Source organism: Prinia subflava, chromosome 4 (genome assembly GCF_021018805.1).
Source record: "Prinia subflava isolate CZ2003 ecotype Zambia chromosome 4, Cam_Psub_1.2, whole genome shotgun sequence".
NCBI classification, from domain to species: Eukaryota; Metazoa; Chordata; class Aves; order Passeriformes; family Cisticolidae; genus Prinia; species Prinia subflava.
The window spans coordinates 67,861,994-67,886,396 of NC_086250.1; the positions used below are offsets into that span (position 1 = coordinate 67,861,994).

General features: G+C 43.0%; 1 protein-coding gene across 1 annotated transcript; it reads right to left on the bottom strand.

The window, feature by feature from the left end:
* Window positions 1-764: 764 nt before the first annotated feature.
* Window positions 765-20,111, bottom strand: DHTKD1 (dehydrogenase E1 and transketolase domain containing 1). The gene is made up of 17 exons (XM_063397044.1): window positions 19,918-20,111; window positions 18,008-18,163; window positions 17,322-17,533; window positions 15,474-15,668; window positions 14,436-14,705; window positions 11,147-11,318; window positions 9,411-9,609; window positions 8,305-8,617; window positions 7,159-7,243; window positions 6,415-6,554; window positions 5,892-6,042; window positions 4,876-4,982; window positions 4,454-4,618; window positions 3,981-4,063; window positions 2,268-2,437; window positions 1,757-1,842; window positions 765-1,312 (listed from the first exon to the last, which is right to left on the bottom strand). Exons 1-17 carry the CDS (start codon window positions 20,075-20,077, stop codon window positions 1,211-1,213), a joined length of 2,766 nt encoding a protein of 921 aa, XP_063253114.1. The 5' UTR covers window positions 20,078-20,111; the 3' UTR covers window positions 765-1,210.
* Between the last annotated feature and the right edge of the window lie 4,292 nt (window positions 20,112-24,403).

A 24,403-nucleotide genomic window follows, 5' to 3' on the forward strand; every position in this document is an offset into this window, starting at 1 on the left:
GAAACATGATTCATGTTGCTATGATGGATGCACTAAAGCAGTGATGTGAAACATCACAGAACAGAGGCTACAGAGGTAACTTCTGGGTCATATGGAGTTAATGAACGAATGAATATGTGAATTAACTAGGATGAAATACTAAAGCAGGCTTCAGAAATGATTTTGGGAGCTGTCTCCCCAAGTGAATGCACTTGATCTTGCCTGTGGTCTGCTTTTTCTCACCTACCATGACTTTCCATCTGCAAGGATCTGGTTAAACCCTACTTGTTTCTTTTCAGAAATCTCTCTGGCTCACGGTGAGTTTGGATTACTTAAGCATTGATTGCACAGGTAATTGAAAAGAGCAATGAGGTGCCAACTTCACCCTGAAACCAGGAAAGGAAAAATGCTGGAAGAAATCCTGTGGTGGTGGGAATGCCGCTGTGCGGCAGTCAACACTGGGGTCAGCCTGGGATGCCTGTCTTCCATTTGGCATCATTATTCTCCCACTTAACCTCAATATTTTGGTCCTTTATCCTTTGTTTCCCAATAAAGACTGATTTCTTTCCCTTCTCCAGATGACAGCTATGCTGAAACCATCCCTTAGGATTTCTCACCCTCTGGGTGAGAAAAACAGTGGTGTCTGAAGCCTTCAGGAGCCATCCTGCATGGTCCCCACAATGGGAACCCTGCTTTAACAACCCATGCACTGAGAAGAGCACCAACAGCCACAACAGATTGCATTCCTGGCCCTCCAGAAAAGAAAAAAGATATAATCCACAACATTCTGCTATAGAAATGGCTCATTCCCAGACACGGGGAAGCATTTATTTGCTCAAGCAGTACTAACACTTCAGTGGAAAGAGAAGAAACAGAACCTGTTTCCACACATGCACCATCCCAGCAAACTGTCAAGTGCAAATAAGCAGCAAGATACAAGGTATTCCACAGTCACTCACCAATCTGTCCCCTGGACTGGATTTTCAATTTTATAAAGACTTTTAGTAGAAAATCGTATAAGAGAACAAGAAGTATCAGGAGTAACAGGCACTTGTCATTGTTAGGTGTTCCCCAACATGAAAAAATTGCTTCATCATTACCAAACTTATTCCACCTTTTTTTTTTTTTTTCCATTTTGGAGAACTAAGAGTCTTAAGGATCTGGCTTTTGTTCTTCACAGGAGGAGGCACTAAACATGACTGACATCAGCAGCAGTCCATCCACTGAAAACTTAGATAAATGTGTGGGTCAGAACTTCTTCCTGCTGCTTGTTGTGGAGGGTTCCAATGCCAACTGCTGGGGCTGGTAGAGGAGGTCTGCTCACAAGACGGAGCTGGAATTTGAGTTGTGGGGAAATGATTAATGAAGGACAGAAACAATTCTCAAGGTCCTGATGCCACAGTGATATCTGCTGTCAGGTAACTGGGCAGTCCCAGCTGGAAGTAATGCAGGAAGTTATCCCACATCTCCCAAAGACCATGGCTCCAAGGATGTTACAGTGAATGATCTGCCAGAGCAAATGGCACCTTTGCATTCTCCTCCTACTCCCCTACCCGGGATCTTTCATTATCCTGTCTAATTTGACTGAACACCAAATAATGCTCCAGTCCTGCTCTTCACCAGTGGTGCCATGAAGAGCAGAAGCAGATGAAATTAGAACACATATTTGGTTTAGGCATCAGGATTAGGTTTTTTGTTGTAAGCACCATAGAATTTTGCATTCAAGGAGAACTTCAAAGTTCCTTTTAAAGACTAAAACACCCTGGGGACATCTTACCTTAAGCCCCAGCTGCTTTTCAAACCGTGGAGACACAAAGGACCATGGACCCATGTTCTGTGGTTCTTCCTGACTCCAGATGAAGGCTAAAGGAAGGATAAGGGTATATAACAAATATACACATTTATCTTTTCAGCGGAGAAAGAACAGGTTGGGTTTTTTTATACACCATTAGGGTATACTGTGTGTATATTCTGCTTTTCTACTGCTGTTTTCAAAAGCTACTAAAAGGATTGGACTGCAAAGACCAATACAAAAAATATCTCAAATGCTCTGATTTGCTCTGATTTTTAGTGCTGCTTCTTGGAAGCTAACAGTAGCAGAGAAAAGAGTTCTTTTAACAAAAGTGATAAACATTTCTGAAACATCCCACTCCAGAAACACTTGGGGATGTATGAGGGGAAGAACAAAGAGGGAAAAGCCACTACAGCTCTTCATCTTAAAAGATAGACAACAGATTTAGTTCAGTACCTCAAAGAGACTAAAAACATAAAGTAGAAACCCGGCTGACCTTTTGCATGGCTGTATTTGCTCAACTCTTGCTGTAGAGCTTCCAGGGGGAAAGGACAGAGCTCTTCAAGTCTCAGAATAGCTGTGCTGTGCTGCTTCTCTCCCAGTGTTTCTCTTTGCTTCACCAGAGCGTAGTAATGCTTTCCAGAACACAGCACCACTTGAGTGACTCTAAAACCAAAAAAGAATGTTTCCAAGTTTAGTGTTTTACAGAAAGTTAATGCAGAACAGCTTCACATTTCCTACCAAAAAAAAACCCAGTCAAACTTTAAAGACAACTTCATAAAGCTAAATTGCTTGCCTAGGCTATCTTTTTTCCTCTTTGCCTTCCCTTCCCTCCAACAGTTGACAAACTAACTTTTGGGCACAGTATGCCAGAGGTCCTGTTTCTTCAGCAATTCTGGGAAAGTTACCTTACAATGGGATTGATCTTTCTTAGCTTTGACTATTAAAAATTAAACACCCAGTCAAAGCCAGTCATTTCTGCACTCTCTGTAGAAAATAAACCAGAGGGAGAAAAGTCCCTCCAGAGGACAATTCTCTGCCATGCCAAAGCAAGACTGCCTGCTGAGAGACACTACACCCTCCTGCAATCACAGAGGTCTTGGCTGCCTAATCTTACTGGAAAAAGCAATGAGATAAATACACCCTTTGTGCCTCACCATCCCATTTAAAAAACCCCAAGATGTTAAGGTACTTCCAGCCTTTTGATTGGAGGTCAGGAAGTGAAGAGGAAGGAGGCTCAGACTTGGGGCAAGGAGCAGATAAGAGGAAAAAAATTAAGGCTGAATTGGTCGTTGAGAACGGGATTCACTGTAATATCTGAAGGGAGAGAGATGTACACACACTTTGTTATTGCCCCACCTCATCAGATCAGGCATTCTAGCCCCAGAACAAAAAATCTAGATTTAGTTTTGGGCCACTCATGACAAGAAAGACATTGAGGTGCTGGAGCATGTCCAGAGAAGGGAATGGAACTGGTGAAGGGTCTGAAGCACAAATCCTGTGAGAAGCAGCTGAGGGAGCTGGGGGCCCTCAGCCTGGGGAAAAGGAGGCTCAGCAGGTGCCTTTTCACTCTCTACAACTCCCTGACAGGTTGTAAACAGGTGGGAGTTCATCTCTTCTCTCAGGTAACACAAATAGGACAAGAGGAAACAGCTTCAAGTTGCATCAGAGGAGGTTTAGATTGGATGTTAGGAAAAATTTCTTCACTGAAAGTCAAGCACTTGAACAGGCCTCCCAGGGCAGTGGTGGAGCCACCATCCTGGAGGAATTTAAATATCTGGATGTGACACTTGGGACATGGTTTAGTGGTGGACTTGGCAGTGCTGGGCTAAGATTGGACTTGATGATCTTCGGGGTCTTTCCCAATCTAAACAGGTCTATGATTCTATGATTCATGTCACAGCTGCTCCAGTGACTGTCAGCTAATGGACATGGTAGAGAATAGGACCCATCAAGTTGGTAACTACAGTCACAAACTCCCTGTGAGGCCAAGGGGTGACAGCCTAAACACTTCACTGCTTTGCAGACAGATGTGGTAACTACCAACAGTTACCAGAGAAAAAGGAGAAGTAAAACTAACCACAGTCACCCACCATAAAACATTTTCCCCTCAAAGTCGCCTCTTTCATATCACCTCAAATTTGAGCTGTTGGGTAGGAGAAAGGGACAGGACATCTCTTGAGCTTCTCCTCTAAGAAAGCAGAGCTACCTTTTAGGATCTACTGAGGAGTCACCAATGACAGGCTTGAACGTTGTCCCTGGGGCCATTTCTTCCAAACTTGATACAGCAGCCTACACAGGAGAAGAATTGGAAGTTACCAAATCTTGCTTCTTTTCCCTCAGGCTGGAGTCAAAAGGAACACTGAGACAGGGTTTTGGTAAGTACAAAATACACAGTCTTCCCTCTCCCTCATCTTCCTATTCCTAGTGAAAAATGGGTTGATGAGCTTCCCAAGAGCACCATCAGGTCAGGAAGGAACCCTGCTTCTAGGTCACCTCCACCCAGCTTTAATCCTCAACCTGGAGGATTAATCAATCCTTTTTGGCCCCAAAAAGGCAAAATTCCATTGATTTGTCCCCAAAACAGCAATCAGAGATCACAGAGGAAAAAGAAAGAGGGGAAGAGAGCACAAAAGAGGATAATGAGGAAAAAAAAAAGATGAAGAACATTTTTCAGCTTACTGGGAGCCTGAGTAACACTTTGGGAGAAGCAACAATGAGGGGTTTCCTGAAGTTTCGGACCATTTGCCGCCGGAGTAAATGGAAATATTGTGCTGGGGTGGTGGGATGCACAACTGACATGTTGACTTGGTCACCATCAACTCCCTCTTCTGAGCTGTCACACATCTGTGCAGGGGGAATACGGCAATACTTCATCAAAAGCAAGCAGTGAGATCAATATGCAAGAAAGAATCCAGGCACACAAGGCACACTGACCTGTACAGGAGCAGATTAGTAAAATAATCTAATTCAAGAGAGGAACAACTTCAGAGAAGAAATGGGTTTAGCAGTTAACTGGTAAGATTGTGTGTGAGGTGCCTCCTTTGAGCACTGACTGCAGGGCTGTGCAGGGGATGTGACACCCTGAGAGGTGTGCTGGGTACCTGTAAGAACCGCTCCATCCGGCAGGACGAGTGCTCAGGGCCTGCACCATCGTAGCCATGGGGGAGAAGAATTACTATCCCACTCTGCAGAAGCCACTTAGCCTCACCTAGAAACACAGAATGAGGAGGAAGGAAAGGATGATTTCCACAGAACATAAAGCCACAGAACACATTACCTTGCACCAACTACGCAGGAAAAAGAATAGCCAATTTCCACATCATTAAATACAAGCCTGGAACATGCTGCTGGCATTTTGCCCTGAGGTTCATTACATTGAAATAACACATGTAAGGTGATCTGAAGTTTCTGAAATCATCTGGTAGCTCTGGGCTCCTAGAAGAGTTGTCTCCACATGGAGCACATGACACAGTGAAATTTTAAAACTTCATCTCTGCAAGTGTGATCCCAGCGTTATCCTGTGAGCCAGTCCTGGCTAACACAGCAGTGCTCATTCCCCTGAGCTCTGCCAAACCTCCTGCACTGTACAAGAGAGAGTCAAATCCAGAAGGTAATTCATCCCAGCTTCAAATACATGTGGGTGGGATAAGAGGGCCTCTGATATTCCATCTGTGACTACAGAGGTTTTATATCTGAGCACTCAGAAAACACGTTAGAGACAAACTTAGTAAGGTGTTGCTGTGGGGTTTTTTTTGGTTTCTTTTAAATAATCACTATTTTCCTTCTTTATTGCTTCAGGAATTTTTCAGATGCTATAAAGCTATCAACCATATATACACACAGTAAAATACATATGGAGGAAGAAAGGCCATTAGTATAATTAATTGCCCTTTTGTAATGACTGTACTCTGCCAAGCAGTCTTTCATTTTAGATGTACTTCTTCAGAGAAAAGCTGCACAGAAGTCAGGACCTCCAGGCAAGCTCATAGGACTTCTTGAGAAAACAGAAATCTTTGCACAACATGTTGCCCTTTTACTTGAAAGAGAAAGGATTTTCTAAAAATGTGCATAACACAAATGATTAATTCTTAAATATTTTAGTTGCTTGTACACTCACCTCCAGAGATGAAAGTGTCAAATATTATCTGGGCTCCATTAAAGAAGTCTCCAAATTGAGCTTCCCAAATTGGCAGTAACTTAGGGCTCTCAATACTCATTCCATATTCAAACCCAAGCACAGCTTCTTCAGACAAGGGACTGTTACTCACCTAACAAAAGGAAATTGTTGGCAGGGGTGGATGAAGAAGAAGACAACCAAGGGTCAAGAAGCACTTGAACCAGGCAATCAGTGCAGAGGACACACACTCCTAAAGCCAATTGATAGGCATTGATTTTTTGCTTTTGAATGAAGGCACTGAAGAGGAAAAGAATAATATTTGATCTCTCAAGGAAAAGTAAACCCCTTTGTTAAAGGTGTAATTTGTAACAAAAAAGAACAGGGATGCCCTGACAGTCTTTATGTCTCGGTGTCTCGGTTTTGCCAGAACATACACTGTGCCTACATATGTCTCAGCAGCTTAAAGAAATGCATTGTTTCAGCACAATTTGAAGAAGGTTGTCTTGTGGGCCACAGAACCTACCTCTAGGAAACCCTTCTGGTCTGGGGACATGTGGTTCAGAGGAACGTAGGTATCATCTGTCTCTTGGCAAACCAGCATCGCGTGTCGTTGGCTAAAGGTTCCTCTGCCAACATCTTGTCCACTTAGTCTGATATTAAACCCTTGCCAAGCAATAAACACAACACCAGATCAGCAAGTCATGTAAAAAGAGAACAGGCAGGAAATAATTCTTTCTCTTGTTATATCTCTTTCTGGATTTCCCCTCATCAGCAACATCAAATCTGAGATGCAATTCTTAACCAGCAACAGCTCCAACTCTCAAGCACACAGATGTTCTGACATTATTTTGGGTAAAATGGCTCAATTTACTGAAGCAAACTGCAAAAAAAAAGTGCATTCTGTATCATATGTAAATGAAGATTTGAGTTCAGGCTAGGGAGGAGGAAGAAGAAATAGCAGCATAAAGCATGCAAAGTACTTGGGAGCTCCACTGATGTCAGCTGCACTGCTCATGTCCTCAGCTCTATGCACAAATGTTTTTGGGGAGTGAGAGGGAGCTACAGTTGTTTGAAGATATTTAAGACTCAGTCTACAAATATTAGTGACACATAGGATTCATATTTATCTTCTCTTAGACCATGCAAATTGTCAAATTTATACATCATAGCAATCTTTTTACTTAGAAACACCTAAGAAATCTAATGTTATCCTTTACTGACATTAAAGCAAAATTATTTTACTGTCTGCTGTCTAGTTGCCTCTTACCTTGGCTCAGCAGAGAACCAAATGCTAAAGTTTCAGCTGTTGCCCAGTCCAGCTTTTTTCCTTCCTCCATTTTCTGAACTCTTGACTAAGCAAATAAAGAACAAGAAAAAAATGACTATTTTGTCTTTTTCCATCTGCAGCTCTTTTGGTGGCACAGACTAATATCAGAAGCTAGGAAAAAACCAACACACTACAGAGAGAAATGCTATATTCCTGCAGCCATCTTAGGCTGGGTTAGAATACAGAGTCTGATCTCAGCACATCCTGAAGAAGGTTGCCTGAGGACCACAGAACCATAGGTGATCCACGTGTCACCTCTCAGTCAACAGACTGTGGACTGATGAATTAATCCTAGTCTGAAAATATTTAAAATCAGCACAGCACAGAGAGTAGTCTTGACAGACTTCTGGTCTGTCTGGTTAGCAGTGATGAAAGATAGCAGCTGTAAGTATTTCAGTCTCCAGAACTCTTCCCTGTTCTGGCCTGCAGAATTGCAGACAAATGATCAAACTGAGCTGTGGAGTTCTTGCCTTGGGCTGGGAAGATGAAAACATCAATCTTTTGAAATACTTAACTCACAACCTCTCTCTGGCTGCCAAGCAGACACCTGCACACATTCATCATCCATCAAAGGGAAACACTCACAAACTCCAAACTGATCCAAACCAAACACCAGCTTAGGAGCTATCAAACCCTGACTGCCAAACTTGGCCACATGTTGTCTAGTGTTTATATGTATGTCATAAAACACTCACTACTGGCTTTAGAAAGTGTGTACACTGTTGCCAGGGTCCTGAGTCATTCCTTCACAAAGTATTCATTCTAATTATCAACTATATAAATGTTAGTAAGGTATCATAATAGTTTCTTTCTATTTGTAAGAATAATAAACTGTATTTTCTGTAAGCTTTTTTCTTCATTGCTGTAAAATATTGTTGAAATAACAAACTAAAGTACATGGTCAGACCTAGGGGAAGAAGTCTTTCTTCAGAATTGGAGGAAAAACGGCATCATCTCAGCCTTGAAACAGAGTGAGCTGTTTTCCCTAGAGAATACCATGCTATTCTCTGCTGTGTTTAGACTTTTTCCTGTAACAGGCTGTACCTTGGAGCCATGGGATCAGAAGTATCATGATGCTCTACTCACCTGTGCATAGGTCTTCAGCAGGTGGCCGTGCATCTGGAGCTCTTCAGGCACCTCCACAGACTTGACTCCAATGAACTGCAGCAGAGGCACGGGCATGCCCGTGTCCCAGGTGGTGATTGTGGCAGAAGGCTCCATGAGGCCTTTCCAGTGAGCCTGCAGGTTGGTGGGAGGTGGGCTGTACGAGGTCATGTTGGTGAGGTGATCGTTCAGCTTCGAATAGCACGCGGTCTTTATCTCAGACACCTCAGCCTCAGTCATGAGCCCGGCAGCCGTGAGGTGTTCTGCGTACGTGTCTGGGATGCTCTTACGGGATCTGCCAGGGAGGGAATCAAACCACACACACACTAAGCCTGAAAACAGCGTCACAGGAGAACAAGGAAATACCACCCTACTACAGTCAAGTACCATGGAAAAGTCAAATAAATGCCGTCCCGGTGCATTATACTTATTTGCTTGGAGTTCACTTTTCTGGCATTTTCAGAAAGATAACAGTTCTCTTAGAGATGTGTTTTATAGTCCTTTGTTAAAAAAAGTAAAATAAAAAGTGCTATAGTCGGCAGTTACAAGTTAAGAAACTCCCTCTGTGTTACCATGCATATTTTCATCAGAGAAATTCACAGTAGGATTTCTGCACTGGAGAGAATCAAGGCAACCATTCCATAAACGCTTCACCTAAAATACCAGAATTCACTGGCAAGTGAATTTCTGTGTGTTTTTCTTCGGGGATAAGGATGGAATCTGAATACAATTAAATGCTTATAAAGATGACTCCCCACTGGAAGCAGCAGGACAAGGCAGAGAAGACAAACATTCACGCTGGCTTCCTGCCCATTCTCCCACATCATGCACGCTTCCCCATGGCACATGGAAGGCAACTTTGCCCTCTGATTACCAGTGGTCACAAATTTGAAACCCAAGAGCTAGGTCCAAGATTGTTCTCCAGAAAGCACCAAGCCACACATTCAAGAGCCAAGAGTAATGACTGCTCATTGACATCTTGTATGTGTAACAACCTGTGGATACATCAAAGGATCCCACACAGAAACTTCTGCTGCAGCAGCAAGACTTCAGGTGATGCAGATATGTCTTGGTGGTGCAACCCTTACCTGATGATTTTGTACATGCTGGGGTTGGTGAAGAAGGGCTCATCGAGCTCGTTGTGGCCCCACTGCCTGTAGCACAGCAAGTCCACGATGACATCCCTGCGGAAGTGGCGCTGGTACTCCACAGCCAGGCGTGTGGCACGGACCACTTCCTCAGGGTCATCGCCGTTCACATGGATAACTGCACAGCCAATGATTTTACCTGCCCAGGGGTTCAAAACACAACAGCAGTCACACCCAACCCCTTCCAAAGAAAGCAGGCACACATCTGCCCTGCTCTGCTGAAACTACAGACAACCCATGCAAAGGAAGTATAAGAAAAATAAATTAAAAAAATATGTTCTTTGGGATGAGAACGGGGGTAAGGAGAGGAGTCTTGCCTGAGAGAACATGCAATTAACCCAGCCCGTTGTATTTGTCAGTCTGAGCACAACTTCTTTACAAGCACTTTGTTCCCAAGGACTTTTTATACACTGTTCCTGCATCATATTAATCTGGTAGTGTACAGGAACTGGGACAGAACTACTTGATTGCTTCTTTTTCAAACAGAAATTGAGTTTTATATCCTTCTTATCCTAAGCTATCACAACTATGAATTCATACAGGCCAAAAGCAACTTTCTCCCTTATTAGAAGGGAGTATCATTCTGTCCACTGCTCCTCCAGGCAGAAAAATCACTTCATTAAAGAGAACTCTGTAAAATGTCAATATCTTAACACCCTCTCCTGTATGACAATTTGGCTGCAAGCAACAATGCTCCTTTTGTACTTTATCTGTCCAAATTCTGAGAAACTAAGATACTCCAGCCATTCCTGTCTCGTGTCAAGTTTCCCTCCCTAGCAAAATATTAAAGCTCAGCTACATAACAGCCCCTCCTCACTGACAGGTAAGAGGAAAGGAAAACTAAGGATGGAGGCAAGAAAACAAACCCAAACAAAAACAATCCATAACACAAAACCAGCCCAGGGAAAACAGTAATAAAATATGCTATCTACCTTATCAGATTTAATGAATGTACTTGATTGGTTTGATGAAACCATAAGGCAAATGCTTGATGTTAGGTCAAAAGCATACAAAAGTTTATTTTTACTTGTAGGAGTCATGTCCAAGATAACTACTATGTCTCTGATCTTACTGATAATATATCTGTTTATCACTAAGGAAGATCAGTCCAAAACAAATCTTCTAGTTCAGGCATAGAAAGGTCTTGAGCTTCATTTTTAAACTGAAAGCTCAGAAGACTCACATGACAACAAACAAAACAGCAAAAATGGAGGAGTATCTGACCTAAAAATCTTGCTCAGAAAACACACTGGGATGATTTTTATAAAATTTAACAAGATATATTTAAAATAAATCTGTTATATACTCTATTGCAGTACCTTTTTAAAAGCTGTCAATAATATGACAGAAACTGAGTTATCAAGACTTCACAGAAATGTTGCAATTATTTTATCACATCCTGTAAAAATATGACAAGATTTTCCCTTGATGTTTAGTCTTTGCCATAAAGCAGATAGGGGAGGGCATATTTTTAGCATTGGAATTGTTGCTAGTAGGAGGAAATAATAGTAATAATAATTTTAATTCCTACTCTACCATGAAACATGGAGTTATAATAATCTCTCCCTAGAGCTGACAGGCAGTTGCTATAAAAAGTCCATTGCACAGCTTACACTGGAGTTAAAAATCCTTTCTGACACAACAGGCAATCTCCCTTGTGATTCAAGCCTACCTACCAATGTCACTGCAGTACAGGGACGACCTTCCTCGCTCTGGAGGAGTGGTATAGCCCAGCTGGTTATTAACAATCAAATGGATGCTCCCACCAACTCTGAAATGTGGCAGATTAGAGAGGGTCAGTGTTTCAGGAACAATCCCTTGCCCAGAGAAAGCAGCATCGCCATGAACCTACATCAGGGAAGATGGAAAAGTCTCATTAGGAAACATTGGAGGAACAGCAAAATGAAAACCATAACTCTTTAAGTAAGACTTGCTACATTGGGTACATGGAACAGATAAATCAAAACCATAACTCATTAAGTAAGACCTGCTAAATTGGGTACATCGAACAGATACAGTTCCAGCTGGACCCACTTCTCAATCCCTTTCAGAATACTGTTTCCATGATTTGAGAGTTTATGAGCCTTATCACTAACACAAGGTCATAGCAGCCAACATATACATGAATGCCTGATGTAATCCCTGCCTAGAACTGACCTATAATCTCTAAAAACTGACCCACCAGTGCCCAGGTGACTGCAAGTTTCCTGGCTATGGCAAAGCTGCAGCAGTCAGAGGCAAGCCACTGACCCCTGAACAAAGGGAGCCATTCACCACAGCATTCACTGCACCTTTGCTGAAGCTGAGTGCCGGTGAACTGGGACTTATGCCCATTTCCACCTTACCAAACAGATAAGAACAGAAAAACAAGTGGAAAATGAACCAAATGGAAGCATGCAAAAACAAAAAAAAAACTTTCAGAAGGAATTAAAACCCAAGTTCTTAGCTACACTTCAGAATAGCAATAGTAAATAAATATTGCAAATTAAAAAAATAGATTGGAAGAGGAAGGGAGAATACTGTGATATCCAACCTAGCTTTCCAAAAAAGGCCAGAGGTACTGGAGTGAATATCATCTAACATTTCAATGTTTTGAAATGGGAGATAGTTCTGCATTGATGAATATGACCACAGAATGCAGACTCAGTCATTTGCAGATCAAAGTCCCTATGCAGATTGATGTACTTGCTTATTGAAACCAGGTGACAGTTCTGCTTTCTAGCTATGGAATAGTGGTTTCAAGCCTTAAGAGACTTCTGCAAGTACACCAAGATAACAGAGGTGCCATCAACCAGTGAAACAGCAGCACTGGGTTTTATACCATTCAAATACAGATTTTTAAGAGGTATCACAGCAAAGCAAAGGTAACTACTGCAAGAGAGACAAGCCAGCATCCCAACTCTATCCCTTACCATGCTACACTTGCTCCTGAAGTGTTGGGCTTTCACTTTTCCCTCCTGGTTTCTTCTGCTGCCTAAGAAGGCTACATATCTCGGTGATAGCATTTGAGTGAAGACCCTAAAACATCTGAGAAAACTTTATGGCCTTTAGCACATCCCAAAGCATTAAAGCCTAAAGACAGTGTGACTATCCAAATACACAAGACTGTTCATATGCATCTCAAACCCCAGAGGATTCAAGTCCTGTGGTGCAAGTAGGACTTTACTCATTCTACCAAAAAGATAGAGACAGTTTTTGCTAGGGCACTTTTTTCTCTGGGCTGCATTAGCAAAAAGCTAAAAGCAAGGTAATCATCAAGTTTAGTTCACCAAATGATGACCCTGAGGGTGGAATTTATTTCTGTGAGATCTTACTCTCAGATTTCATTTCAAATCATAAATATCAGTAGTTGCCTGATGTCCAGGAAGTGGAGTTAAGGTATGTGAGAAGGTGAAAAATAAATCACTCTCCAGCAGAGACAGACAATTAAATACTGCAGAGATGTCCATGGTAGTTAACCAAGAAGAGTTTTATAATCCTTACAAATTCTGAGCACACTGAAGTTCCAGAAGAGGAGACCTTCAGATCCTGGACAAAGAAGCTCACCACTGACAATGGCACCTTAACTCATCTTTACTCATTCTCCCCTCAAGCTCTGGTACTGAGGCTTGTGGAAGAAGAGAAAAAATGCCAGTATAAACCTCAATTTAGAGTTCTGACTGTCTACACTTATGTTTCTCAAGAGAAAGCACTGTAAAAACAGAAAGTTCAAAGACAAACTCCCAAAATAAGATTCTGAAACACAAGATGCCTGCTCATCTTTCTTCTCAATTAACTGAATGAGAGCAGTTAACAATTACAACTAAAATTTGCCTGTTTTCAATCCCACTTCTGTACCTTTTAAAGACACAATCACAAGTAATGACAGGCAGGCTACATGATACATTTTCTTCCTTTAGGAATACTTTGAATCAGTTTACTAACATGGAGGTGTTTAGCACAGAATCAAATGTTTCTCTTCTCTGCTATGCAATCCTCCCCACCACTTACCCCCACAAACCCTAAGAAGTGAAATTCTTCTTGGATAGGGAGGGTGCACATATCCTGAAGAATCTTTGTTTAAAGAGTCACAGTACTTTCATTACTACATGGTGAAGATCTACCATTATGAGAAAGAAACAACAGTATCTCCTCAAACTAAGACATAACTGCACTGAAAGATGGAGACATATTGGGCAGCAAAAGTTGGCTGCACTTGCAAGCTCTAAAGACTTTTTTCAAATAAAAAACTAAGAACCTCAACTTGCCCAGATTTTTTTGTATTCTCATGTCTGCTTTTTGACAATATCTGCACCCTTCCAGAAGAAAGCAAAACATTTTTTTAACTGAAATACGTTTTCACTCCTCCATGTAACTTCCTCCATATTTTTTATACTTTACAGAACATTTCTGCTCAACTTGTTTTTACTCCTAGCTTTAAAATGTTAAGAGTTCAATTCACTTGTTTTTCCAAGTTGAGGTCAATGCAAGAGAAGAAATTTTATCAAGGAACTATTTAGGATTGCTTCCACAGCTATACAAGTTCAAGGAGTAAAAACTAATTCCAGCAGAGTCTTCAAAAATGCCATGACAAAATGACAAAATTCTATATCTTCCTGAACATTTTGCAGCCTTGTTGACAGCTTTTCTCCAAACCCATTAATTTGAAAGAAGGCTTCCAGTGGCAGTTTAAATGCAAAAGTGAGGAAAGGCACACATGATTCTCAGTGGAGAATATTGCTAAAGTAAAGGGAAGTATCAGAATCAGTTATTCAGAACTCCTAGAAGTGCAATTATTTTAATGCCAGCATCGTCACAAATGCCACCTGGAAATCTTCCTTGACCTCCTCTTTCCCCATAAAGAAGATCCCATTTCTTTATATCATACATTAACTCAGTTTTGTTTGATATTTCTATGTACACTTTTGTTCACACTCTAGCCCAGTAAGTCTTACAAATATAAATCACAATATGTGAGCAAAATACCTGCAGGCAAATAACTTTGTCCCCAGGCTGTGCAGAACTCTCTGGGGAGTAATCGCCATCGAGCAGGGTCTGTTGCCTGGCTCGTGTCTTGCCCACAGCCACTGGGTTGATGGCTTCTAAGTGTGAGGGGTTGGGGAGCAAGGTGACGTGCACAGGTCTGTGGGAGCCAAAGTCCAGATCTACTGAAGATGTCAGGTGAGAGAGAACATCCCCAATGGCTGCTGAATTCTCTGGAAACTCACTCAAACCACGCATCTTGCGGAACATGAGCTGCGTGGAAACAGATTTGGTTAAAACCCTTTTCTGATTCACTGACATGTTGAAAGAAAAACACTCTCCCACTCCTGAAATTGCAAGGATGCTTCTAAGTAACAGCACATAAAACCCTTCATTAGAGTTCTTTTAACAGTCTCTTGCAGACAGTTCACTGAAGTGTTGATAGGAAGGGAGAACGCTCTCACACAGGTAACATTTTATTGCTCCAGCACTTACAACATGGCAAACTTTCAGGGGTTTATTGTACTGCAGATAAACCAGGCAACTGCCTGTGGTATCCCCTGAAAAATGGTTTATTCCCCCAAACCCCATCCAGGGTTCAGACCCCATTTCTGTCAAACCCAACTGTTATCTCATCCCACGCCCACCCCATGTCCATCATCCCAGACCCACCTCCCAGTTCTGGAATGTTCTCCCCAACTCTGTTCCCCATTTGGCAACATGTTCAAATCACACCTTCGTGTTTTCCCTGATTGGTTCTCCCGCTATGGGGGGATCCCATACCCCACCCCTGAAAGTTACTGATTGGTTCCTCATTTTTGTACCACCCCTCTTTAAAAAGCATTTCTTTGTTCTCTGTCTTATGGTGCCGGTTGCCTTCGGACATTAAAGGTGCTTCGGAACTGCCAACCCTTAAGACCCCGCGTGGTCCTTTATCAGCCCTCTGTCACCACCCCACTTCTTTTGGACCTTATCACAATCCACTCCAAGGTTTAGGAGTCCAGGATTGTGATAACTGCCCAGAGATTATAAATCTCTTACCTCAGGAGGAAGCTGAAGCAAGCCGGCGAGCAGATTGAGCCTTCCGCGGTGGGGCATTCCGATGATGACATCCGTGACCCCGCTGAACGCGCACATCTTGAACAGCTCGTGGAAGAAGCCCATCATGCTCTCTGCCCCTTCCCCGCCATACCGCTTCACTGTGGCAAACTTGGTGGCCAAGAAGTGATCAAACTCCTATTAAAAACAGGACAACTTCAGTATTAGGCTATTTCAAGCAGCAGCTTTCTGTTTCTAAAATTGAAACGTAATTTATGTTTAAACCCTTGAGGCATACAAATCTAAACATACCCCTGAAAAGTCTCAGCTCACTCTCCACCCACACAGTCTGAGACCAGAAGCTATGACGACTGTAAAAAATCAGCTTTTATCTCCTCCTAAGCAGAAAAATGTTGCATTGAGGACCAAACTTTCTCTGTCTCACATGGAAAGTGCTTCAAGAAGAACTGTAACATCAGACTAATTTAAAAAGTCCTTGGTAGTTTACCAGTTTTAGGTTGGAATTTAGGAATGGTGTTCTTTTACAGAACAAACCATAATGATCCTGAGATACAAAGTGCTAGCAAAGCAGAGTTTCATTTTGATTTACATTTGGCACAGTCCTTATTATATAGGTAGAATGCTTGAGAGAAGAAAAACAAATGAATCTGTATTCAGTCCATTTTCTTCTCGCTTCTCTCCATTTACCTCCTTCTAGAAAGCTCAAATAAGTAACCAAGTTTTGGAAGCACTGGAAATTTCTTTAGTTTTTGCAGCTGAAGACAGAATCTAAATTAAGTCTGTAAGTGAAAAGGGAAGAACTAAGCCACACCCAAAGATCTGAGCTAACTGCTAGTTGAGCAATATTCAGTTCTAAGGAATAATATACACAAAACTAATTACATATAAAAGCAGGGTTTTTTTCTGTCAGGGTTAAATTCTATACTCTTAGTATAGTTCTGGTCATATTGAAATTAAAGTAGAGCACATCAGGATCCCATTATCAACCTCCTGTGTCACCATCAAATTCCTCTAACTGCCAAAGAGGAGACAAAAAATACAAAGTGGGCCATATACTTCCATTTAGCCATTGGTAAATGTTACATTTAACACTCCTTCCTCTTGGAAAACTGGAAACAGGGACACTTTCACAGATCCTGCTCTTCTACCTTTCCAACCTTCACAGATCCTGCTCTTCTACCTTTCAATCCTTCTGGATAGCATGGGAAGAAAAGGGGAAAAAAATTAAAACTTTTCACAGTACAGAAGTATTGGAATAAATTTTCTCTATACATTTCAAAAGTGCATAAATATTTCGTTTCCTTACAGAAGGCACTGAACAAAGGTTCCTTGCTGAAAAGCACCATATCTGCCAGTGCTATATGATAAAACCTCAGTCCAGCTCTGATTTGTTCTTCCAAAACCCTGAGGGGCAGCATACTTTGAGGGCAATAACACAGATCAGCATGAGGGTGAGAAGAAAACACAGAACAGCTAAGCCAGAGCACAAGATTTCACAGAGCTCTGCTCAACATTGTGCTCCCATTAGTAACATTAACATGAGCTGTCAGATCATTAATCTAAGAGTATCTCACTTTTGAAGACTGATTATTCATAGGTTTATAGCATCATTATTTCAGTAATGGTTGGTAAGTAAATTCAGCAACAAACTCCAGTGAGATTTCCTGCATTGCACTGCTTCAGGCAAAACCTTGTACTTCCTCCTTCTGCACACTGTCAAAGCTTTTCAGAATAGTGATTGTTCTTTTTCTGCATGAATCATGTCCAGAATAGCAAAGGCTCCATGACAGACTCCATGACATTACAATGCAGTAACAGGGAACAAAGTACCTGGGACTCCAGCATCAGTTTGCACAAGTGCTTTTTCTCTTCAGGTGTAAATGCTTCTTGCTTCAGCTCTTCAAACCTTTTAGCAAACCATTCTCTCTCCTCCAAAGTTGGAAGCTGGCTTGTTTCTATGGAAATATGCCCACAGTATACGTGGTCAAGATAAGCCATCACATCTTCTACAGAAGCCTCCTCTTTTCCCATGTTTATAAGTCCTGGTGGGAAATAAATGTTATTAGTCACTTTGGGGGATGAGGGGGAAGCACTAAGGCCTGTTTTGGAGAAAATAAAGCAATGAGAGAGACCCTCCTCCTTTGTTTAAGGCCACAGCAAGGCTCTAAGAGAGCCAAGAAAAAACAGTTCTTGACTTCTGCCCCTGTACTTTCAAACCTTCATTATAGTGTTAAGTATTATGGTAAAAAATAGAATGTTACAGTAACACAAGAAATTAATGTTTAACCCCAGTAGTTGTAAGAACAAGTACAAATTTTCATGGTTTCCAAAGATGCTAGAAGGCAGCCTCTCACAGCACTACAATTTCTGCAACAGACAGATGTATGCTGAACTTGACAATTTTCTGTCTAACAGTTTTCATCACTGGTTGAGCCACCACTCAGTATCTGAGAGGCCACAGCCCCTCAATGAATCACCCATGAACAGAATTTGCTGTGATAAGGCTGTGGACTCACCTGTAGTAACGAGAGGACCCTGAAGAACTTCAGCCAGCTCTTGGATTTCAGGTACCATGTTCATAACAGCTCTGCCAGCAAACAGTGGGTTTATTTTGGCTGCTTTGTGGCCATGTTCAGCATAGGCAGTTATTAAACGAGCAAGAGAATGGTCAACTGAAACCAAAAAGAAAGCAGAACATTATCACACACATGCTCACATTAAATCCACTTACAGCATCAACACAGGAATGTTTTGTCTGCTGCAACCATCAAGGTTCTGGCTGGGAAGCAAGCTTTTTTATGCAGTTGTTTCTACCTTATTACCCCACAACAGCTCCCATCAGCAAACTGCTAAATCTGCTCCCCTATCCAATTTTCAAGCAAGTACAGTCTAGATTTCCCCTGCAGTTCCCCTCATAGCTTAGGCTTCTGTAAACATATGCAAAGCCACTTCATTTTGCTTCGAATCTCTTTACAACGGTGGCAAACCAAAACCACTACAAACAAGTAGGTCCAAGTCAAGAACAGCACATTACCAGTGTATAGTCTTATTTCCTAAGCCAACTCAATCCGATCACTTATTCTTCCTTGTTCCTTGCTGGAATGACAGGATTGGGTCTTAACAACAATCCAGGTCCCATGACTTCAAAAAAAACCAAAGTCTGTCTTCAGGAGCCAAGAGCATGTGCTGAGCCAAATGCAGTAAAAATTATTGACATGGGCAGAATGTGACCAGCTGAGAGGTCACACACACATCACTGTCACGGAGCACAGCCACAGACCAGGCTGATAAACTGCAAACAATAAGACATACTGCAAGCACAACCTGCTACAAATTAATGGCATGAACCAGCTCATAAAGCATTCCTAATGTAGAGGCATTTTTCATCCTGGTAAAAACACAGCACTGACAGTAGTCATGTCTGAAGGCTTTTGTTTTCCAAAACAATGCAATTCTCAGACCATATCACAAGGTTATTTCTCTGACACTTGTATTTCTATTGCCAACACTGCTCCAGCGTTTACAATCACAGTCAGCCCATTCAAAACAGGCCCTTTTCTCTACTGGGTTCTACAACTGAGGGACATAACCCAGACAGAAGGCTAACACTGCCCACAATGCTCTCAGCAAGGAGGCCTTCAAAAGCAATTTTTAAAATGTTACATAGAAATATGTTAATCATTAACAAGGAGGTTACTTTGTGACTGGCCTCGGTGTCCAGGAGCTACAAACTGATTTCACTCCGGCTTCTGGGCAAAGGGTTTAATTCCTACCAGAGTCGCCAGAGTAAAGTTACTGCAAGGACCACACTCCTACCTAGAAGAGTTTGCGGCTTGAAATCACATTTCTGCACTGTAAAACGGAGCTAAAAGCAACACAGCATTGCTACAGGAGAGAGTTACCTGTACTTAATCATGGAATCCTAAAATGTTAAGGGGTTGGAAGGGACCTTACAAGACCATCCTGTGCAAACCAACCCCTGGCCGTAGGCAGGGACACTTCCCACTAAACCAGACTGCTCAGAGTTTTATCCCATCTGGCTCTGAACACCGTCAGGGCTGGGGCATCCACAACCCGTTAAGTGTCTCACAAGCTCAGCTCGGCTAGTTCAAGCACCAGGATATAAAAGGAGAATGACAGACGCGTGGCAGAGGTACTCCATGGGCAGCAGAACTCTCCGAGAGCCCATCGCTGACGAACTTCAGCAGTCGGTGCTCTCACAGCCGCCTCAGCCCGTGGAGCGGGGCCAGGCACCCCAGGCGTGCACAAACCACAGCCAAGAGCTCTCGGAGCGGGTCTGCCCCGCTCTGCCCCGCCGGGAACAACACACGCAACCCCTCAGAGCGGCCGCTCCGCGCCCCGGCCCCGCTCCGGGGCAGCCCCCGCCGCTCTCCCTCAGCCCGGCGCGGCCCCGGGGGTGTCCGACCTGCTCTGCCGGCGCCGCGCTGCTCCTCGGCCCGCCCGCCCGCCGCCTTCCGCGGTTTGTAGCCGTAGACGCCGCGCTCGGTGCGGTACCAGCGCCTCGGGCCGCCCCGGCAGAGCGCGCAGCGCACGGCCCGAGCCCCCGCCGCGGCCGCCATGGCCATGGCCGCGCTGCCCCCGCCGCCGCCACCGCCCCCGGACCCGCCCCGAGCCCCGGGGGCGGCGCCCGCAGCGGGGCCGCCAGGGGCTCCTGCAGTGCCGGACGGAGCCGGACGGCGTGCGGTGTTCTGGACTCCAGAGAGGCAATCCGCAGTGCTGTGCCCGGCTCTGGGCTCCTCAGCGCAAGGGAGACAGAGAACGGCTGCGTTCCTTGAGGGAACCAGCGGAGCCACAGAGATGAGGAGGCCTCTGGAGCATCTCTCCTGTGAGGAGAGACTGCGGGAGCTGGGCCTGTTCAGTCTGGAAAAGACTGGGAGGAGATTTCATGAATGCAAGGAAATATCTCCAAGGCAGGTGCCAAGAGGATGGTGGCAGACTCTTTTCAGTAGTGCCCAGCAACAGGACCAGCAGCAATTGCCATAAAATAAAACCCAAGAAGTTCCACCTCAACACGAGGAAGAGCTTTTTGTTGAGAGTAGCAGAGCACTGTGACAGGCTGCTCAGGGGTGTTGTGAAGTCTCCTTCCTGGAGATATTCACAACACACATGGATGTGTTCCTGTGTCACCTGCTCCAGGTGACCCTGCCTTGGCAGGGGCTTGGACTGGATCATCTCCAGAGGTCCCTTCCAGCTCTGCTGTGGTGAGACCCCACCTGCAGTGCTGCATTCAGCTCTGGGCTCCTCAGCATAGGAGGGACATGGACCTGTTAGAGCAAATCCAGAGGAGGCCACCAAGATATGAGAGAGATGGAGCACCATTCCTATGAGGAAAGGCTGAGAGAATTGGGATTGTTCAGCCTGCAGAATATAAGGCGCCCATGTGACTTAATTGCTGCCTTCTATAGTACCTGAAGGGAGTCTGCAAGAAAAGATGGAGACAGATTTTTTACAAGAGCATGTAATGACAGGACAAGGAGGAATGGCTTCAAAGCAAAAGAGTGTAGGTTTAGATCAGGTATTAGGAGGATCTTCTTTGCTTTGAGCACGGTAAGGTACCAGAACAGGTTGTGCAGGGAAGCTGTGGATGCCCCACCTGTGGACGTGTCCAAGGACAGGTAGGATAGAGCTCTGATCAACCTGGAATAGTGGAAAATGTCCCTGCCCATGATCTTTAAATGTCCCTTTCAATATATCAACTTTTCTGTGATTTTGTAAACTTTGTGTGAATGCAGGCCTGGGGTACTGGCAAGTTCCATAGGCTTGGTTGTGCTCCTGTTGCCTTTGAAATGAGGAAATCAAAGAGTCTTTTTTGTCCAAACCAAACCATGGTATTTGCCTTTGGAACAGGTGGAACTGGATTTCGGAACTGAATCAATTCCAACACCCCTGTTGGTCTGGGATTATGATATTCACAGTTCTTGCATAGGGGCCACTTGTGTTTCTTGAGGCCTGTATAGTTGGGTTTATGCATATATATAAAACCCAGTTTCGGAGAAAAATGTGAAAATAAATGACCTTTAATGCTTCAAGGAGGCAAAAGGATACAGCAACAGAAGGAGATGTAGACATGTGGCTCATACAGTAAAGTGTAGTAGAAATGGGGCTGTGAATATTCATATTTTTTTAAATTAGAATGAAGGAATCTTGAAAATCATGCTGCAAGATTATGTGATTTTTTTTTTGAAGCTGACAGTGGAGAGGGAGAAAATATTGATATAGTTAAATATTTCCATTCTGTGCTTGGGGAAAAAGACAAATGTTGCAGGCAGATTGCAAGATGATGAAATACTTTTCCACAGTTCTTAAGCAAATACCAGTCAAACAGCAGATATCAATGTGGTTTTGCTTTGAATCAAATAGGCAGTTAGTTGACTATTTCCCAATTAGCACTGCTAGAAATATGTTTGAACATTAAAAATTTTCCAGTTTGTCCAATGAGATTTTTCAGTTATACAATGTGGATCTCAGAGAACTAATTGAATGTTTGTATACATAAGTTCACTTAAGTAAGGTGTAATAAAGTCTAAGCAGGTGTTTATGAAACATATATCTCATCAAGTCAACTTGTTAGGGTTTTTATGTGAATTAGAATCCAGTTAATAAAGATTTAAAGTACTTCACAGATTTGCCAGGATAATCATCTTGAGTAGGACACGATTACAAGCGGCATAAACATTGCTGTAGCTGTATCTAGGTCAAGGAAAGGTTTTGTTGACTTTGGTTCATGTCTAAATGTGAGAAGGTGGTGCCTGTGCCAGCAGAAACACCACTGCTGAGGGTGTAGGCAGAGTGACTCTCCCAGCCTGGCTCTTCTGGCACAAAGCCTGTCTTGGAGAAGGCTCCTGTGAGAGGTTGATTGAGTTGTACATGATGCTATCACTAAAAAAAAATAGAAATGCTCCAAAACTGAGGCTGTACATACTAAATAGTAAGTGTCTGACTACCTGGCTGAATAGAAAATCAGTAGCACTGGGAATATTTCTAAAGGAATTATCCCCCTTGCCACTCTGTAGTTAGAGCAACCCCAAAAAAAGCTGCCTACACCTTGAGTGCTGATGAAATTTGTCAGCTGGAGGTAAAGAGAGGTGACCTTGAATCTGAGAGTCAAGATGGAGATAAGCAAACAAGACTTATTTCAACAGGATGAGGTGAAAGCTGGCACACATTGAAGGAATATGTGCACTAAAATGTAGCTCCTTTCCAGGAAACAGTGGCTATAAATAACCTCCAAAAATCATGAGGAAAAAGCAGATGGGTCTAAAAAAATTATGTGAATATCCCCTCACTTGGAAAAGAAGATAATTTGCTGGATTTGGCTACAAGGAAATATAGAGGACACCTACAGATTCTACATTAGGCCACTATTTGGCACAATTTGAATACTGTGTGCAAGTTTGGTGCCAGTAATTGAGGAAACATCAAAAAATTGTGAAGAAGAGCTTCAGGAGTAAAAAAAAAAAATACATACTTTATGTCTGAGAACCAAGAAATGACATCTACCTGGTTTTGGTTTTGGTAAATGAGTACAAAAGCTTGATTAGTATGTGCACAAATTAAACAGGCACTTTAGGAGGAGCAGTTTTATGAAGTAACAAAGGTAAAACAAGATTTCCTCGCATGGCCTTTACAAGAGAGAGCCCTAACATAATTATAGATGTGGGAGTCTGGTATAAACACAGAAGGAGCTTTTCCTTTCCTTTCAAAACTCTAATGATCCTGCCTTTTATTCATGTTGGAAAGGGCAGCAACATTGTGCTTCAAAAGAAAATAAGCCAACATCTCTTGATGTAATGCCAGTGCCACTGGATCTTCACCCAAGTGTGTCCTAATTCCCCCTGAAAAGAGTAATCCAAAGGCACCCATTGACAGGCCAAAGGATTGGGGCCTTTGGAAAATTAAATGCCAACACTAACATGGATTTCCTCTCCCCCTTTTTACTATGTTCTGCCATGGATCTTCTCCACTCCAGTGACTCAGTTTAACCAACTTGATAGTTTAAGATATTTTGGCAAGCAAATGAGATCTTTGTGAGCAGGCACATGTGAATGATCTGTGCCAATAACAAACATGACTCCATCCTTTCAAACTTGTTCAAAAAAGAGATTTTCAGATACGTCTGCAGCAGGCAGGAGAGCTCTTCTCTGGAAAAAAAACCCAAAAAACCTGTCTAGTCCTGTACCAGTTGGCAGAACACACCTAAAGCTCTGCATCAGTAAACAGTGTCTTCTGTTGGGGCTGACTCTTGCCTCTGAATAAAAAGCAACTTTAACAGCTGAATAATCTCATTATGGGCACCCATGCCTGTGCCTGCTGTCACAGTCCAATATTGCTGAAGGCTTGTTCTAAGCCCAGAGGGGTGTAAAGGCTTTCCCAACCTAAAGAAAAAGCTTCTGTCAGAAGCTGGATTCAAAATGTAAAATAAACACCAGATTCTTACTCTGCAGCTCTGGGCTGTGCCAGCTTTTTCCAGCTTAGGGAGCTTTAGAATTGCCCAAGAGGTGATGCCATGCCCAGACGTGTAGGCAGAGAGGGTTTCCAACAAACCCAGGAGTTTTGTGCCACTAAATTCACCACTGTAAGATATCCTCAGATATCCAGGTGGGAACAGTGACTGGACAGGAGGGCAGAGAGACCAAATTTAGACTAGAAAACACACCCAATGACAGAATCACAGAATGACAGAATGGGTGGGTTTGGAAGGGACCTCTGGAGATGATCCAGTCCGACCCCCTGCCAAGGCAGGGTCACCTGGAGCAGGTGACACAGGAACACATCCATATGAGTTGTGAATGTCTCCAGAGAGGGAGACTCTGAGACCAGCCTGTCCCAGTGTTTTGCCACCCTCAATGTAAAGAAGTTCTTCCTCATTTGAGGTGAAATCTCTCTTGTTT